The 17,935-nt window shown below is 40.2% G+C and overlaps 1 protein-coding gene across 7 annotated transcripts in view; it reads right to left on the bottom strand.

Moving 5' to 3' along the window:
* Positions 1-17,935, bottom strand: part of ATP11A (ATPase phospholipid transporting 11A) — a 254,699-nt gene that overhangs the window by 74,892 nt on the left and 161,872 nt on the right. For all 7 annotated transcript variants that reach the window (XM_073614522.1, XM_073614524.1, XM_073614525.1 and 4 more), the window contains exons 11-15: positions 17,324-17,474; positions 16,868-17,065; positions 6,262-6,435; positions 4,694-4,857; positions 2,132-2,203 (exon numbers count right to left, since the gene is read on the bottom strand). In XM_073614522.1, the coding sequence (XP_073470623.1) occupies positions 2,132-2,203; positions 4,694-4,857; positions 6,262-6,435; positions 16,868-17,065; positions 17,324-17,474 (759 nt within the window). The remainder of the gene's footprint in view (positions 1-2,131; positions 2,204-4,693; positions 4,858-6,261; positions 6,436-16,867; positions 17,066-17,323; positions 17,475-17,935) is intronic.

Raw genomic sequence — 17,935 nt, 5'->3', positions numbered from 1 at the left:
ACTTAGTGCTCTGGATAGAGACAAGTACACACTATAGAGGGATATGTTTTGTTCATATTTCAGGTCTGAAGTTTGCAACCACTTCAAAATTGTCTAGTTTAAATAACAGGCTCCCACCACCATCTCTGTGGGCCTTATTCACATTCATCATTTACAGCAAAAGTAAAATGTGGATTTTGGGAAAAAGTACAGCGAAAACACACACAAAACTCCCTGTTGGGATGCAAATAAAGCCCATTGCTGCAATATAGCAGTACGAGCTGCTGAAGCACTCAGAGGTGGAGACCATTTGTACAAACTGTCCAGCTACACAAGGGCCCTTTGGGACTTAGGGGCCCTTTTATATTACATGCAAGTTGAGCTGGTGCTGGGACCACCCGTTCCCCCCTCCAATGATTGCTTGCATTTAGGGCAGATGAGAAGTATGCACAATTCTTCAGGATGCCCTAAGCATGCTTTTAGTTTGTAACATCCAAGTTTTGTTGGGCAGCATGCACTTCATTCACCTACTCCAAGATATACAGAATGCTTCTTCCATTTACTATTAACAGCATTTGGATTGTAAGTAAATGTTCACTACCCCAGTTGCAAGTTAACAACCAAGAGTTTGGCCAAAACACAAAAGAAAAGAGCCACCCTAGTGTAACTCGGCTTTAATATGGTAAAGATAAAAACACTACAATGGTCAAACTCACATTGTGAGAAGATAGATACAGCATAAAGATTTCACCGTGGCCGCAATCCTAGAACCACCTCAAGATCAGGACAGGGGAAGAGGGAGCCGTGGACCTTCAACCTAACTGCACGGATCCTGGCTATCGAGGCTATCCACTACCACGCTCAACATGTAGATCCTAAAGCACATGCACCCGGCCCAGCCGGCGCTGCTCTTCGAGGACACACAAACCCACACGTGCAGGATACAGGGGGGAAGAGAGTGAGGATGGCCTGAGGGATGACCTGAGGAAGGAGGTCATGCCTCCGAAACCCGTTGTCATGGCAACTGTGTGACGTATTCATGTTCTTCCCACCTTGTATCCCACTTGTGTGGGTTTGTGTGTCCTTGAAGAGCAGCACCGGCTGGACTTGGCGCATCTACACAGGATCTGCATGTTGAGCGTGGTGTCGCATAGCCTTGGATGTGCTGCCAGGATCCGAGCACCTAGGCTGAACATCCACGGCTCCCCCTTCCCCTGTCGGGATCTTCGGGGGATTATAGGAGTGTGGCCAGAGTGGAATCCTAATGCTATATCTATCTTCACACAATGTGAGTTTGACCACTGTAGTGTTTTTAACTTTACCATATTAAAGCCGAGTTACACTAGGGCGGCTCTGCGCTCTATTTTGTGTTTTGTCTAGATGTGTTCCTGCCAACCAGAGGATCCATAGAAAGCAGCAGCACCCTTTGACTTGTCTAATTAGCACCAATTTTTGAGTTCTACTAAGGCTCCTCTTCAATTTCATCGATCAATGGATCTGTCAGTCTATCTGTACATGGGCAGATACTTAAATCTTGATGGGGGGGGGTGCTTGCAAAAAATTCTTTCACTCAGGGGCCTTTTGACAGTGTTCTATCCATTATTGGAGCTACTATAGTAAAGATATAAAAATACAAACACAAGAGAAGTGTACTTCACTCAGTTCAGTGGCCAGTTATCTAGCATAACATCATATTAATGGGGTGGATTTACTAAAGCTGGTGCACTCAGAATCTGGTGGAGCTGTGCATGGTAGCCAATCAGCCTCTAACTTTAGCTTGTTTAATTAAGCTTTGGCAATAAAACATGCAAGCTGATTGGTTTCTTTTTAGAGCTGCAGCAGATTTTGCACTCTCTAGTTTTAGTAAATAACCCCTAACGTCTCCCTGGTAAATACTTCAGCAGCTTAACCTAGATTCATGAGTTTCTATTTCGGAATGAATCTGCCATTTAGAGCAATATTCATGGCTCTCGCTGAACACAAGCTATAAAGCCACATGGATCAGTGGTACAGAGCTAAGGAACTGTAAAATTAGATGTCCACTTACAGCCCTATCAATGTATTTTCATTAGCCTTTTTTACTTTATTTTCACTGTAAGTAATAAGTCACAGATAAAAGAACATTGCGGTTAACCTGCTGACTCAAACGTACCTTTCAATTTCATTTTCTCGATTACAAATCTCCAAGTAATTGTCCTTTAGTTTCAAAAATGTATAACCAAGTCTAGAAAAGAAAAGGAAGGTCACAAAGTCACAATCTGCATTCAGATATGTATCATAATTTAGAACGGTTACATTTATGTAACATAATCATGAACGTTAATATTTTTTTAATGTTAAATAAAACTTGACTTTATGCACAATAGACAGAAAGTGCATAGAGGTTCATCCCTGTGTCAGTCAGTCTATGCTGCCTTGTGAAAAGTTATTGGTGTTCTGTAAGCCTGCTGTGGAGGGAAAGGAATTGGATGTTGCTGAAGAATAAATAAGGTTGCAATTTGTGGCAGACTAGAAAAGGTGAGATGCTGCCAAGACAAAGGTGAGCTTTTAGGCAGCTAATAAAATGAATAGCGGGTGTCAGGGTTACACTTTATAATGCATTTGGACTTTTAGGGCAACAAAAAAAGTTTAATGGGAATTAAATTTAAAGTACAACTAAAGGCAAAACTTTTTTTTATAGAGGAAGTAAACCCTGATGGGTTTTACTTCCTCTTTTGTGCCCCGCAAGGCCTGCAAATGAAAAGCATAATGGGCTAGTATGCATTGCATACTAGCCCATTATATGACACTGTCAGTCACGGCCCACACTGGGGGAAGAAACGGCGCGGTGGTCCGTTTCTTCACAGCACATGCGGGGATGACGACATGCGCCGATGACGACAAGTGAAGTATCTCCTAAACAGCGCACGTTTAGGAGATATTTTCACTATCTATAGGTAAGCCTTATTCTAGGCTTACCTATAGATAAAAGTAAGACAAAAGGTTTTACAACCACTTTAATGTTGAATAGAGTGGAGATGGAAATTAAAATCTGTCAGTTTTTATTGCGGTATGTGCCCCTTAGGGAGATTCATCCTCTCTATTTTTCCTGTTTACCATTATTATTGAAAGTGAAAGTAAAAGAAATATTGTGTTGTCCCCAGAAAAATAATGGAGGGAAAATCTTCCAATGGGAGGTCCCCAGGAGATTCTCTTAATTTGCAGGTATTACCTATCACTTCCTGTTATGGCTATGGCACATGGATGACAAAAAATAACCTGACAGGGGTTATAACCCTCCCTTACTCTATCCAAAATGGAAAAAAAAATGTTTAGCCTATAGTTCTACTTTAAGTCAAAATTTAACATGCAAGTAAATTGAATCAGCAAAACTGATGAATGCACAAAAAGTGGTTTCTGATCAGTAAGAACAGCAAATCTCAGTGTTGCCTCCTGTCAGAGCGGGGATCTGCCTTGTTTACATAGGCAGATTCCTGTCCTGCCTCTCTGTGGAGCGATTACAGGTGGCGGACAGAGTCCACCGGCCCTGCACAGTATCTATTGCATGAAATGACATACAGGTACGTTGTTTCACACAATAGAGCCACCCTACCACAGTATATGTGCGGTGGGCCGTCTAAGAGGTTAAAACTATCCATACTTCCTGCCGACACCACCGATTGTGGAAGAGAGTTCCACATCCTTACTGCCCTGACAGTGAAAACCACCCTACGCAGTTTGAGGTTAAACCGCTTCTTTTCCAGTCTCACCTTGTGGCCCGTGTCCTCCTACACTTCCTGGGACTGAAAAGTTTCATACTTACGCTGGGATCACCGTTGGAGATATTTGTATATCGCAATCATATCTCCTCTCAAGGATCTCTTCTTCAGGGAGAATAAATTTAGCGATTGTAGTCATTCCTCATAATTGAGGTCCTTCGGTCCCCATAATAATTTAGTTGTCCTTCTCTGGACTCTCTCCAGCTCCAGCACATCCTTTCTGAGGATCGGTGACAAGAACTGGACGGAATACTCCAGTTGCAGCCAAACCAGAGTTTTATAAAGTGGCAGAATAATCGTCTTATCTCTGGAGTAAATTCTATTTTTAATGCATGCCAATATTCTGCTGGCTTTGGTAGTTGCAGTTTGACATTGCATGCTATTGCTCAGTCTGTCTTCTACTAGGACCCCTAGATCCTTCTCCATCCTGGAAGCCCCTAGGGATTCTCCCCTTAAAGAGTAACTTGTGTTTATATGTTTACCCCCCCCCCCCCCCAAGTGCATTACCTTACATTTTTCAATGTTAAACTTAATTTGCCATGCAGTAGCCCACTCCATTAATTGATTCATGTCCTCTTGTAAAGTTTCTATATCCTGCTGTGTTGTTGTTGCCCTGCATATTTTTGTGTTGTCAGCAAACTGAGATTGAGCTATTTTATCCCATCCTCTACATCATTTAGAAATAAATTAAACAGAATTGGTCCCAGGACAGAGATGCTGTTTTTGTTTTGTTTTTTATGCACTTTTTGTGCATGACATATCGATCCACTATAGAGGTACAATTATGCTGCCACTGGTCATCAAGGTATGCCACTTCTGATGAAGCTATATGCACACGTGTATAAATCCTACACCACAGTTTTCCCATGAAAAGCATCCAGAATTACTGTGAAACTCCATAAAAAAGTTTCGCCAATGATGCATTGACACACTTGATCTAAGTCTCATATACTTACCTCTGTATACCTTCTACAAGAGCAACTTCATCAGGTGAGGAGGAAATGTACACACTGGATTTCCCAGACTGACTGGATTTTCTCTCACCATCTATGTTGTCTTCGTCTTTCACCTGTACAGTGTGGCACAGACAGAGAGCACGGAAGAACAAATCTTCTCTTTCCTAGGGTTTTGAATAGAGAGAAGGTTTAGATACTTTTTATTCTACGAATAGATAGGATGTGAGAGGGAGGCACAGAAATGAAAAGTAGGGGGGCACAGACAGAATAAAAAACACGTTTTAAGCACAGTGAGGAGAGATTAGAACCCCCATCAGGATTTTATTGCTTCCTGCATCACCAGAGAAGAGATCGCCCTGCACTTCCTGTCTAGGTTCTGGGATTCGGAAAAAATGAGAAGCAAGGAAAAATCTCTCCAATAAAGACATGGACAGCAGAACACATGTGTAAGGCTCTACTCTATCCAAAACTAGAAAAGCATCTGGGAATTTGCTTTAACTGTTGGGCTAATTACAAAGTTAAACATGTAAATATAAATATGCAAGGAGCTACTGCACATGCATTTCTAAGAAATAAGGCTAATATAAAACATTATAAATATATTGCTGAAAGCAAGAAGGATCAAAGCTAATTTGTCACACATTATGACTCAGGCACGGTAACAATGCAAAGGACTAGAATAACCAGATTGATAGTTACATAAATCAGTGCTAACAAGCACATATTGCACAATAGTCCTATACAGGGGGTCCCCTAGTTACAAACATCCGACTTACAAATGACTCCTACTTACAAACGGAGGGAGACAACAGGAAGTGAGAGAAAATCTACCCCTAGGAAGGGAAATTCTCTCCTGTAAGAGCTATTATGGGGAAAATGTGTCTCCACTGATGCTTTATCACCAAGGCTTGTTTCCACAACAACCCAAAATTTTCAAAATCCAACTGTCATTGGGACAGAAAGTGAGGTGAAATCTTCTGAACAGGGGCACAGACAGTACAACAAATGTTACAGGGGTGTTAACCTCTCCCTATGCTATCCAAAAAGTTTAAAAATAGTTTTTTTGGCTGGAGCTACACTTAAAAAATGTACCTGTTCCGACTTACAAACAGATTCAATTTAAGAACAAACCTACAGTCCCTAACTTGTTTGTAACCCGGGGACCCCCTGCATATGTATTTGGTTTATTAGATGTATTACGTGTATTATGTATTACTACTCATTATAGAATATGGACATTGATCATTTGGAGGACTAGCTGGATAAACAGCTAAGATTCAGTAATTCCTTGACTGGAATTATGTTGATTTTCACCAATCTTTGGTAGTTAGAACCAAACACACAGTTTAAAGATATATTATAGTATATGGGTCAAGGGTCAAAGTGGGCAGAAAAATGTTAAATGTATGTGGCCAGGTTTTAATGCTAGAATTTAATAGGTTAACAGCAACAAAAAACAAAACATTACTAACATAATACTACAACCAGATATGAAAAAATGCCTAGAAAGCAACATTTCATGCACCATTTTATTGTATATAAAATATGGATATTTAAAACAAGCTTACTTTGCCTCCAGCTCCAGGTGAAGAATCAATCATGTCAATGCCCAGGCAATCAGGAAGGATCTGCCCATTACATATTACATGTGGTATGTACACATGACCTTCAATGCAGCACTCAATAAACTCCATATTATTCTCCGTCAGTGTCCCAGTCTTATCTGTGAATATATATTCTACCTGTGGATAAAGGAGAATACACTGAGAGAAGGTTATATAGTAAAGCACATATAAAATGGTAAATCCTAATAAAATGCACCACTTGGTAAAACCAGAGCAACAAAATAATTTATTTAGATAATGTTGAAAAATCTGATAGGTAGCTCTTTTAAAATGATCTCCGTCACCATACAGACGGCTTTTTTTTTTACTTCAATATTCTTTATTGAAAAGATTAATTTACATACACACCATAAAATAACATTAACCCTTTCAACCCTTCCCCATCCCTTTCTCTAAGGGAATATATTACAAACATTAAACTGGAAAAATTGACTTTATAGGCACTACTGATAAAAGATATACATTTTATTAAACACATCACATAAATATAAAAACAGAATTAAAAAAAATTGTAATTGAGAAAACACACAATGGCCGAATATAGACAGCCGTCTACATTAGGGGTGTACTGGTGACAACCTAAAGTATTGTCACGACGGCTAATTACAAAGTATGAATTACATGAAGCTTGACAGGTTACGCGGGGAACCGCTTCTTCTCGAGCTTATATACAATTTCTCTGACACTGTTATGTAGGATTAAACCCAGTTAGCTTAGCTCTCCCTTAATGTTCAAAATATATGTGTAGAGGTTTCTCTTCTATGTATTATCAGTAAGGGTGTAAATAGAACCTCTAGGTAGTATCTAAGAAGCACATCAGTGCCACACAGTTAACATCACAGGTAAGTCGACCATATATAGTGGATCGCCCTTTACTGCTATATAGGGAGGTCCATAATGTCCATTGATAGCATACACTTCTGTGGTTGTGTATAAACACTCTAATGCCCCGTACACACGAGCTGAATTTCCGTCGGAAAAATCTTGGATGGTTTTTCCGACGGAATTCCGCTCAAGCTTGCCTTGCATACACACGGTCACACAAAAGTTCGCTGAACTTTCGACCGTCAAGAACACAGTTATGAACAACACTACGACGAGCCGAGAAAATGAAGTTCAATGCTTCTGAGCATGCTTTGAATTGTTTCCGAGCATGCGTAGGAATTTTGCGCGTCGGAATTGGTACAAACGATCGGAATTTCAGATTGGAACTTTTTCCGACCGAAAAATTGAGATCATGCTCTCAATCTTTTGCTGGCTGGAATTCCGCCAGCAAAAGTGCGAAGGAGCATACACACGGTCGCATTTTCGGACCAAAAGCTCTCATTGGACTTTTGCTGGTGGAATTTCCACTCGTGTGTACGGGGCATAAGGTGTGTGCTAACACATCACGAGCCAAACTGCAGGAGCACATATGGGGAGAGATACTGCAGCAAAACTTTTTTTTGTTTTGGACGATTGGAGAGGGATTATAACACCTATGAGGCTTTATTGCTGGCTGTACCCCCGTTAGGGAGATTCGCCTCTCTGTTTGTCCTGTTTACCATTATCATTGAAAGTGAACGTAAAAGAAAACCCCAAATGTTGGGTTGTCCCCAGAAAAGTAATAGAGGGGAAATCTTCCAATGGGTACACCAATTCTAGTGACCTGGGGGTCCCAAGGAATTCCCTTAATTTACAGGGATTTTCCTCCCACTTCCTGTTTGTCTAAGAGACAGGAAGTGAAGGAAAATCTCTGCAATGGAACAGAGGGTGAAGAGAAATCTGACAGGGGTTATTACCCTCCCGTGCACTATCCAAAATGAAAGAGAAAAGTTTTGCCTATAGTTCTACTTTAACTGTTCATTCGTATTACATGGGACTATATCTATGCTGTTAAGCACACTGATTAGCAATCTCACATGAGATACCCCATTCTCCTCTTTAATCTTTCTTTAATCTTTACCCTGTCTTGATACCTAAATAGGAAACTCAGAAAATGGACAGTTTATTTGATTTGGGCACACACCAGAGGATCTAGTGATAACCTATATACATAGGGGAAAATACACTATATTAGCAAAAGTATTGGGACGCCTGCCTTTACACGCACTAGCACTTTAATGGCATCCCACTCTTAGTCCGTAGGTTTCAATATTGAGTTGGCCCACCCTTTTTTAGGCCAGTATAGTTCCTCCACCCCAAACTCGCTCATCCATGTCTTTATGGACCTTGCTTTGTGCACTGGTGTGCAGTGATGTTGGAACAGGAAGGGGCCATCCCCAAACTGTTCCCACAAAGTCAGGAGCATGAAATTGTCCAAAATGTCTTGGTATGCCGATGCCTTAAAAGTTCCCTTCACTGGAACTAAGGGGCCAAGCCCAATCCCTGAAAAAGCAACCTCACACCATAATCCCCCCCTCCACCAAATGATTGGGACCAGTGCACACAGCATAGTCCATAAAGGCATGGATGAGCGAGTTTGGGGTGGAGGAACTTTACTGACCTCAACCCGATAGAACACCTTTGTGATGAATTAGAGTGGCGACTGCAAGCCAGGCCTTCTCGTCCAACATCAGTGCTTGACCTCACAAATGCACTTCTGGAAGAATGGTCAAACAGGCCCATAGACACACTCCTAAACCTTGTGGACAGCCTTCCCAGAAGAGTTGAAGTTGTTATAGCTGCAAAGGGTGGGCCAACTCAATATTGAACCCTACGGACTAATGCTCCGTACACACGGTCGGATTTTCCGATGGAAAATGTCCGATCGGAGCGTGCTCCATCGGACATTTTCCATCGGATTTTCCGACACACAAAGTTGGAGAGCAGGAGATAAAATTTTCCGACAACAAAATCCGTTGTCGGAAATTCCGATCGTGTGTACACAAATCCGACGGACAAAGTGCCAGGCATGCTCAGAATAAATAAAGAGATGAAAGCTATTGGCCACTGCCCCGTTTATAGTCCCGACGTACGTGTTTTACGTCACCGCTTTCAGAACGATTGGATTTTCCGACAACTTTGTGTGACCGTGTGTATGCAAGACAAGTTTGAGCCAACATCCGTCGGAAAAAATCCTAGGATTTTGTTGTCGGAATGTCTGAACAAAGTCCGACCGTGTGTACAGGGCATAAGACTGGGATGTCATTAAAGCTCACGTGTGTGTAAAGGCAGGCGTCCCAATACTTTTGCTAATATAGTGTATGTAAATTTCATACAAAATGCGGGACATAAACCAGAATCTGAAAAACAAAGTTTGCAAGACAAGAGTGCTATCCACTAAGCCACCATACTACCCACAATTTTTGCACCACACAACCCTTTGCCAAATCAAGGGAAAAAAAAAAAAAAAAGAATAATTTACCTAAATATATAAAATAACCATATAAAAACAACAACTTGTTTCTTCTTAATAAAAAAAATAATACATATCCTCATATAAAATAAATATATCATTGTTAATTTAAAGAGGAAAAAAAAAAATAAGACAGAAGCATTTGTTCAATTACTGTGCGTCTGAAATTGGAAAGGCCTGCTATTAGTAACTAAAGCAATTAGCAACAGTGCATTTATAAGAAAGATTCCAAACAGAAGGTGCTAATTATTCCCACACATTCATCTCCTCCTTGATATCCACATCCCTGTGTTTTTACAAACAATACACATCATGGTAAATAAACACCAGCTGGCTTTCATGACTCGGCTATGGATTCACATGTGAGCACAGATGTGAACATTCTGATAACCTGGTCATCTGCAGCTCAACAACACGCAATAATGGCCAGTGAGCGTTAAAATAAAAAGGCAGCACTTTTGGTCATTCACTAACACATAACAAATATTGGACCTAATGCACACCACCTACAAAGTAGGGTATTATATACTGTATATTGTCATCAATAATGTGTCTCCAAACTGAAGATCGTGAAACAAATAGTTGCTGTAGCGTAGAAATATTTTTTATTTTATTTTTTTCAATTCATCACACCAGCAAAGTCTATGGAGCGGCGGATGTCAGCGGTGACATGTCCGCTGACATCCAACCTGGTCCGATCCGCTAAAATCAGAAGGATGCCCCTACGTTCGCATCCGTCCCTGGCGGATCAGGTGAGATCTGATGAAAACGGACATGCTGTCCGTTTTCGTCCGATCTCTCAATAGTAACCAGTGGCCCTCGACAAGCCCCTCCCCGCTCAGTGAGCAGAGAGGGACCTGTCATCCGACGGCTCAGCGGAGATCAATGGAGAGATCTCCCACTGAGCTGGTGGACAGCGGCGGACTCCGAGGCAGCTTATCCGCCTCGTGAGAATGATGCCTTACACACAAGTCTATTCCACTGACAAATTGTTACAATGTTTAGACTTAAATTCCACTGCTAAAGAATGTTGTGATTCTTGGCAGACTGCCCGTTTTTTTTCTTCCTTTCTTTTGAGGGCTGTGGCTTCAGAAGAGCAGAGAGAATTCATTGCATAGACAGAATCGTGAAACACTTTTGTCAAGAACGCAAAGGGGAAAAAAATTGCGACAATGATTCTTGATGATTAATCGTGCAGCTCTACTGGATACATACTATACAATTTTCTTTAGATTTTTTCCTTTAGATTTACCAAAACCATATAATAGGAGGTCAAACCATAATGCCTCGTACACACACGATCAGATTATCAGATGATAAAAATTGCTTTCGGATTGATCGTTCGATAATCTGATCATTAGTACATAGCTTTTGACAGCTGATCACGACAGTCCGTCCAACAAAATCCAAAGGGACAAACACGAAAACTTTGCTTGGACGATAGCCCATCGTACGACAATCGTTTAATCAGTACAGTATGCATCTGCTAAAAATCGATAGACGAACACCACGCATGATCGGAAACACGAAAGTAAACTGGAAGGTGATGGGAGAATGTAAACAATGTTCGTACCACGAAAATGCCCCAACATACGAACAGAAACTCGCCTGTAGTCGATCACAATATTCCTCAGCAATCAATGAACAGATAATATTATTGTAGTTAATTATTTATCAGCATGTTTCATGAAAATATGATATAATTATATTAATTATATAATGTTTTGATTTTTTTCTTTTTAAGGACATTCTGGATAGCCAAAATCCCCAACATGGCAATTGGAAGTGCTGGGTCCTGCACTCCTTCTGTAACGTTCTCCGTTCGTTAAGAAAACAGGCGAAAAAGCATTTGAAGAGAAACATCCGGAGAGCAATACACGAATATGCCTGTACACTACAAACGGATAGCCAAAAGGGCGGGCAGACACAGGACTCACAGATATTTGACATAATTTCCGATACGTAGCTACGCACACCGGAAGGTTTTTCCAGCATCGTACGACAAAAATCTGACTTTTCGTAGAGCACATTTTGCACTGTTGTATTCGATATTAGTTTTATACAACAAAATGTGAACGATACGTCGTACGATAATCTGATCGGGGCATAAGAGTTTCAATTTGTGTGCAATCAGACAGGCCCTTGAACTACATAGTTTTGGTAAATCTAAAGGAAATCAGACAACAAAAGTTGTATAGTGTGTATGGGGTCTAACAATCAACTTCGGTCAAACAGACGGCCATACATGGATTGAAATTTGTCTGGATCCTGTTTAATCCATCTCTAACTAGCATAGGCTGCATTCACACCTGAGCGTTTTGAGCTCAACGCTTGAAGACGCTCAACAAGCAAAATTCCATTAATTTCAATGGCCCTTGTTCATATCTGAGCATCAACAGGGATCATTGAAATGAATGGGATTATGTTTGTTGAGTGTTTTGTAGCTCAAAAACTCTCAGGTGTGAATGAAGCCTAGCACTGACACAGTTTTCTATAGCCAAAGCTGACTAACATTCTGGAGCATACACACACTGTTTTAATATATACATATCCACAGTGAGCTCCGACAAAGAGCCAACAGGAGTAAGAGCATGTGAAGATGGACTTTGGGCCTGTGTCAGTGAGGAAATGCAGCTTGCTTTTGAGATCACTTTGATACACTGAGATCAGTCAGAATACACTGACAGGTACATCTGACTTGCGGTTGACCTCTCCCTGACCTGCTTGATGCTGATCTACATTTCCGTAGACTTTTATGGGGAATGAAGCAATCCTGAACTCAGAGGCGTAACTAGAACCTTCAGGGCCCTGGTGCAAGAAACCATGAAGGGCTCCCATGACCCCTTTCCAGGGCATCCATAGACATCCTCCCATAACCCTGCTCCTGTGTGGCCCCGGGGGCAGGCATCCAGTGTGCTCTGTGACTGCCGTTTCCTTTGGACACAGTAAAGGGCCAATCACAGCAACCCTTTACCATGTGATCACATTTAAACAGACTTGCTGGTTATCAGGGGTCCTTTCCTCCCACACTGTGTCTGTGTGAGAAAAGGAAAGCAATTAACCGGCAAGATTGTCAGTACATTGTTTACACTGATAAACACTGATTATTAGTGCAGCCCCATCAGTGCAGCCTACCTATCGGGGCCGCCTTTCAGTGCCATCTATCTGTGTTCATAAATGCCACCTATCAGTGCCGCCTATCAGCCAAAAATTTGATCATTCCGTTGTTGGGCTTCACACTCCCAGCGGTGCACATACAGGAGGAGAGCGGCGGGAGGAGAAGGAGCTCTTTCCTCTCCCATCCGTGTGAGGGAGTCTACTCTCCCATCCGTGCGAGGGAAGTGGGAGGGGGAACTGCAAGTGCAGGCTCTGGGCTGTATGAGAGAGACGTTCTCAGCTCAGAGCCCTGTGGCCAGCAACCCCACTGGGGCCCTCCCTCAACAATGGCAGAATGCCAGGGCCCAGTCGCAAGTGTGACTTTTGTCACCCTGGTAGTTCTGCCACTGCCTGAAGCAAATAAAACCTGTGAATAATGGCCTTAAGAAAGATTTTTTTTTTTTTTTTTACAAAAAAATTTTGTTCTACGTTACTTACAAACCTCTACAAAACTATAATTTTTTTAGTAAAGGTTTATTTCTACTTTAAGATTCCAGCTTTCATTCTTCTAACACAAGTTAGAAAAAGATGGTTAACATTTGACTGGTTTGCATGGGAAACATTTTTCTCCAGTTTTATATGCATGGTCTGCTATGTGCACACTGATATAATCTTCAACCTTTATGATGTGAGAAAGGAGGAGACACAGGTACTCACATAAATCCAAGTGCAGCAGGCAAACATTTTAGCCATATAAAAAGGGACAGGACAAAGAAGGACATGCTAGAGCTATAAAACAAAATCGATGTATATGCAAGTATCTGTCTTTTTTCTCTTTACCCAGCCATCAAAACAGGAAGAGGAGGTAGACAGAGAAATATTAATGAGCACAAGTACTTCAGTAGAATTTTGCAATGTATTTTAAAAGACACTAGGGAATGCAAAACAGTCAGATAATATTCTTAAACTGCTCTAGTGCTAAAATGCTTCTTTCATTGAACAATGCCCAAATGACACCAGATGACAACCTGAATTTAAACTTTGCCTACACTAAAACAACATCTTCAATCAAACTGTTTTATAAAAGCAAAGCTCTGCAAAAAGTATGCACTTCTGATAAATGCCTTCTGTTATCTTTCTGGTCTCTCCTGACTAAGTCCTCATTCCCCATGATGTATCAGGTAGGGGCCTTTTCTTCAAAAAAAAAAAAAAAAAACATTTGATATTTTTAATTCCTTCTGCTCTACACAAGTACAGCCTAATCCAAAAATAGCATTGCTAGGGATTATATCAGAAGATACCCTCCCAGTTGAAGTGGTTGAAAACTATGTACATGGCTCGTAAACGTATACTACAAAAATGGATATCAAACTATTCACCAGTGATAGATCAATGGATCAAAGCAATTAATCTTAATTTAAGACCAGAGGAACTGACATATAAAACATAGATGTCCTAAAAAATTTGTAAATATTTTGTAAACAAACAAAAAAAATTTGTAAAGATCTGGCACTGGTTGTTAGTCTCCAATCTGTGTAATCAGTTGCGTATATTTATGATACGGAAAATTAATAAAGAGAGAATATTGGAGGGAAATAATGACATAATAATATATGTACCATTTGGGTAAAATGTGAAGGAGGGGATTGAAATATGGTTTGATGAGCGCAAATAGGAAAGGGTGAGGTGTGTTTTTTTTTGGCATGGATATTGAGAGGGGTTATGTGATGGAAATGTTATATGTGTTCTTTTGTTGTATAATTGTTGTATAAAAAAATTAAAAATTTTTTTTCAATCAAAAAAAAAAAAGGCCGGTGCAAAATGGGCACAACTTCTCTTTAGGAAAGTGATTTAGATCAGCATCATTTAAAAATATGTTAGTTCCAAAATGAATACAATTGGAATGTGCATCTTACTGGATAGGCAAGTTAGGGTGCTGATGTACACACAAATGCTTGCAAAGTACCCAATTACATTCTTGTATCAACTGAGCAAAGATATGAGCTTGGAGGGCTGTCCAACAAGGCAATACGAATTGTTTCTAGTCATGGGAAGTGCAGATTCAAGCACACTGAGATAAATCAAAAAGCAGAAGCAGCCACGAATTGTGCTCCTTCTATAGGGAAAACAGAATGTGGGACGTCAATGTTGTCACACAGTAAAGCTAAACAGGAGCGGTGAGACAAATTGCATGGAAGGTTCATTACAGGGTTACAGTTCAAGTCATAGATTCCTCACCTGGCTGCTCTGTAACACTGTACTAAATGAAAGCCAACCCTTAACATGTTTTTTAATTATGCATCTATGTGAAAATCTGTCTCATCTTCAGTAATAAATCTATCCCATACATTGCAAATCTGTTGCAGTTGACTACCTAGGAAAACAGACACACCCGGGTCATAAAAACACTGTAAACCTGTCGCAGAGACTTCGCTAAGTGCTATATGGCAGGCAACATGATTTTTGTCTAAATGTGGCACTAATTTGCTTGATAAATGTCCCCCCCATGTGTATTTTACCAAATTTGCTCACCAACATCCATCAGCCAAGTCAGAGTGTCAAGGACATTGAAGATAGACAGATGTCTCACCATCCATTTTTTGGCTACCTTAGAACATTTAGAAAAAAAAAAGAATGTTCTCCAAGTCAGGACCATGCCCATAATAACCAATAAGATCCTTTGTTAATTTTATTGAAGAATAAACGATTGAATGTATTTGGTTGCTAAATAATGTTTAGTTACAGTATTATAAGCATTTGGAAGGAACCGAAATGCATAGACAAATCTACTGTTCAAGTATGTTAATCTTCAGTGATTATTTATTTTATTTATTTCATGTACTTATTTAGTGCTGTCAATTTACTCAGCACTTTACATATACATTGTACATTAACATTAGTCCCTACCCTAAGGAGCTTACAATCTAAGGTCCCTAACTCACATTCATACATACACATACAAGGGACAATTTAAACAGGAACCAATTAACCTACCAGCATGTCTTTGGAGTGTGGGAGGAAACCTGAGTACCCGGAGGAAACCCACACAGGCACAGGGAGAACATGCAAACTCCAGGCAGGTAGTGTGGTTGGGATTTGAGCCAGTGACCCTTTTTACTGATAGGCGAAAGTGCTATCCACTACACCACTTTGCTGCCCAGCAATAGGTGTATAATAACCCTGTAGGGACTTGTCTAACAAAAAGGTAAAAAAAAATAAAAGTAAAAATAAAATGAAAAAAATCTAGAAAAAGGAAACGTAGACAGCCATCATGAATGCGGATAAACAGAAATGTAACACTGTAGGGAATAAATCACAAGGGACTGCTGAAAGACACAAACACCATCATGTGGTATAACCTCAGGGCTTAAGAAATGCAATATTGTAATACAGCAGAAGAAAAAAAAGCATTTAGCGTGTTAATATAATCACAATGTGTCACAGATATACAGATATAGCCACTACTTCCTAATCAGCGTGCAAATACATAGAATAAAGATCAGAATTTGTAATGTTAATCTGTTAATTAAAACAACAGCCTTCAGAATTATAAGGGCTCATTAAAATGAGTGTTCTAGTCAAGCAACGCATTCTCCTTCCCAATGCATGCAGCTGTATTTGAATAGGATGCATTTGACCTGCTTTGCCTGCAGTTCAAACACACCTTATAGGACATGCTTCATCCAAAAGATAATAAGCACAATGTAAAGCAGGTCAGTGCAACCTCCGAACTACTCTGTGTATTATTCAATAAAATTCCATGGAATTTTGCCGATCTGCAAACTTATATCAAATGCAGGAAAACAATGCCCGTGCCCAACACCCATGAGTCCAAATTATGTTTTGAAAGACCAACACACAGAAAATAAGAGTCAATGTACAAAATGTAACAACATAACACATTTGAAATTACAACCATCACTGGCAAGCCTTTTGTATGCCTAATATAGATAAGAAAGCAAATGATGACAAAAATGACTCTAAATATCTCAGCTTCCGGACACGTATGGGTAATTGCGCACACATATGTGATCAATATTAGTTAATTTACATAACATGCCAAATTTCCTTTCCATTTTTGTTTTTTTTTTTTAGAGGTATGCACTGATATTTTACCTGTCCAAGCTCTTCATTCAGATCGGAGGTGTTTACCAGAGGACCTTCTCCGATCGTCTCATCAAACATCTCCTCATCCCATGTGAGAAAATAGGAGCCCAGGAATTTCTGCATTTCCACTGTGACGTACATAGAGACAGGAATAATGTAGTTGAAAAGGACCATAAAAGCCAGAAAGTCTGTGAATGCTCTGATTAACTGCAATGACACAAAACAGACAAAAAAAAAAACATGTTTTTTCAACACATAAAATCATTTTCCCTTTAAGCGCAACTAAAAACATAAAAAGGAAACATCACACAGACCCCAAGAAGACAAAAGAGAAGACAAGAGAAGGAAAGAAGAGGACACAAGTTGCAGAAGAAGACATAAGCAGGAAATGCAAACAGTGAAGGGGGGGGAGACACAAGCAGTTTTGAAGTGGACATAAACGAAATGAACACAATGTTTTCTTACCAAGTGTCTTTGTCTTTCAGAGTCTGTCTTTTGGTTGTACCAAGGCTCATCCCGGGAAGACTCACTCTGCCATACATATTTCAATACAGTGTTTATTAAAGCTTTACTGATGAGAATACACAGGTAGACTATAAGGTAGGCATTCATTGACCTAGAAGGAAAATATCAAGTCAACTGTGAGCTGTATTTGGCTCTTATTATACAGAAAATACATCTGTATGTATATGTTATTTTTAGTTAATAATATCCTGGAACAGCATGACAGCTTAGTAAGGATATTCTTAGCCATACTAGAATTATGTATTAAACATACTGGGGGTTATTTACTAAAACTGGAGCATGCAAAATCTGGGGCAGCTCTGCATACAAACCAATCAGCTTCCAGGTTTTATTGCCAAAGCTTAACTGAACAAGCTGAAGTTAAAAGATGATTGGCTACCATGCACAGCTGCATCAGATTTTGAGTGCACCTGTTTTAGTAAATCTACCCCACTGTGTGTCTCAATGCAAAGCACTGGACTTACAAAGGCAGCACTGGGGGTGGCTCAGATAGCGGATCATATATAATTTGGTCTATAGCTGATCGTTTGTTTCTTGTGTACACTGCATGCA

This window comes from Aquarana catesbeiana, linkage group LG02, assembly GCF_042186555.1.
Source record: "Aquarana catesbeiana isolate 2022-GZ linkage group LG02, ASM4218655v1, whole genome shotgun sequence".
Classification (NCBI taxonomy): Eukaryota; Metazoa; Chordata; class Amphibia; order Anura; family Ranidae; genus Aquarana; species Aquarana catesbeiana.
This window is presented reverse-complemented; position numbering and strand designations above follow the sequence as displayed.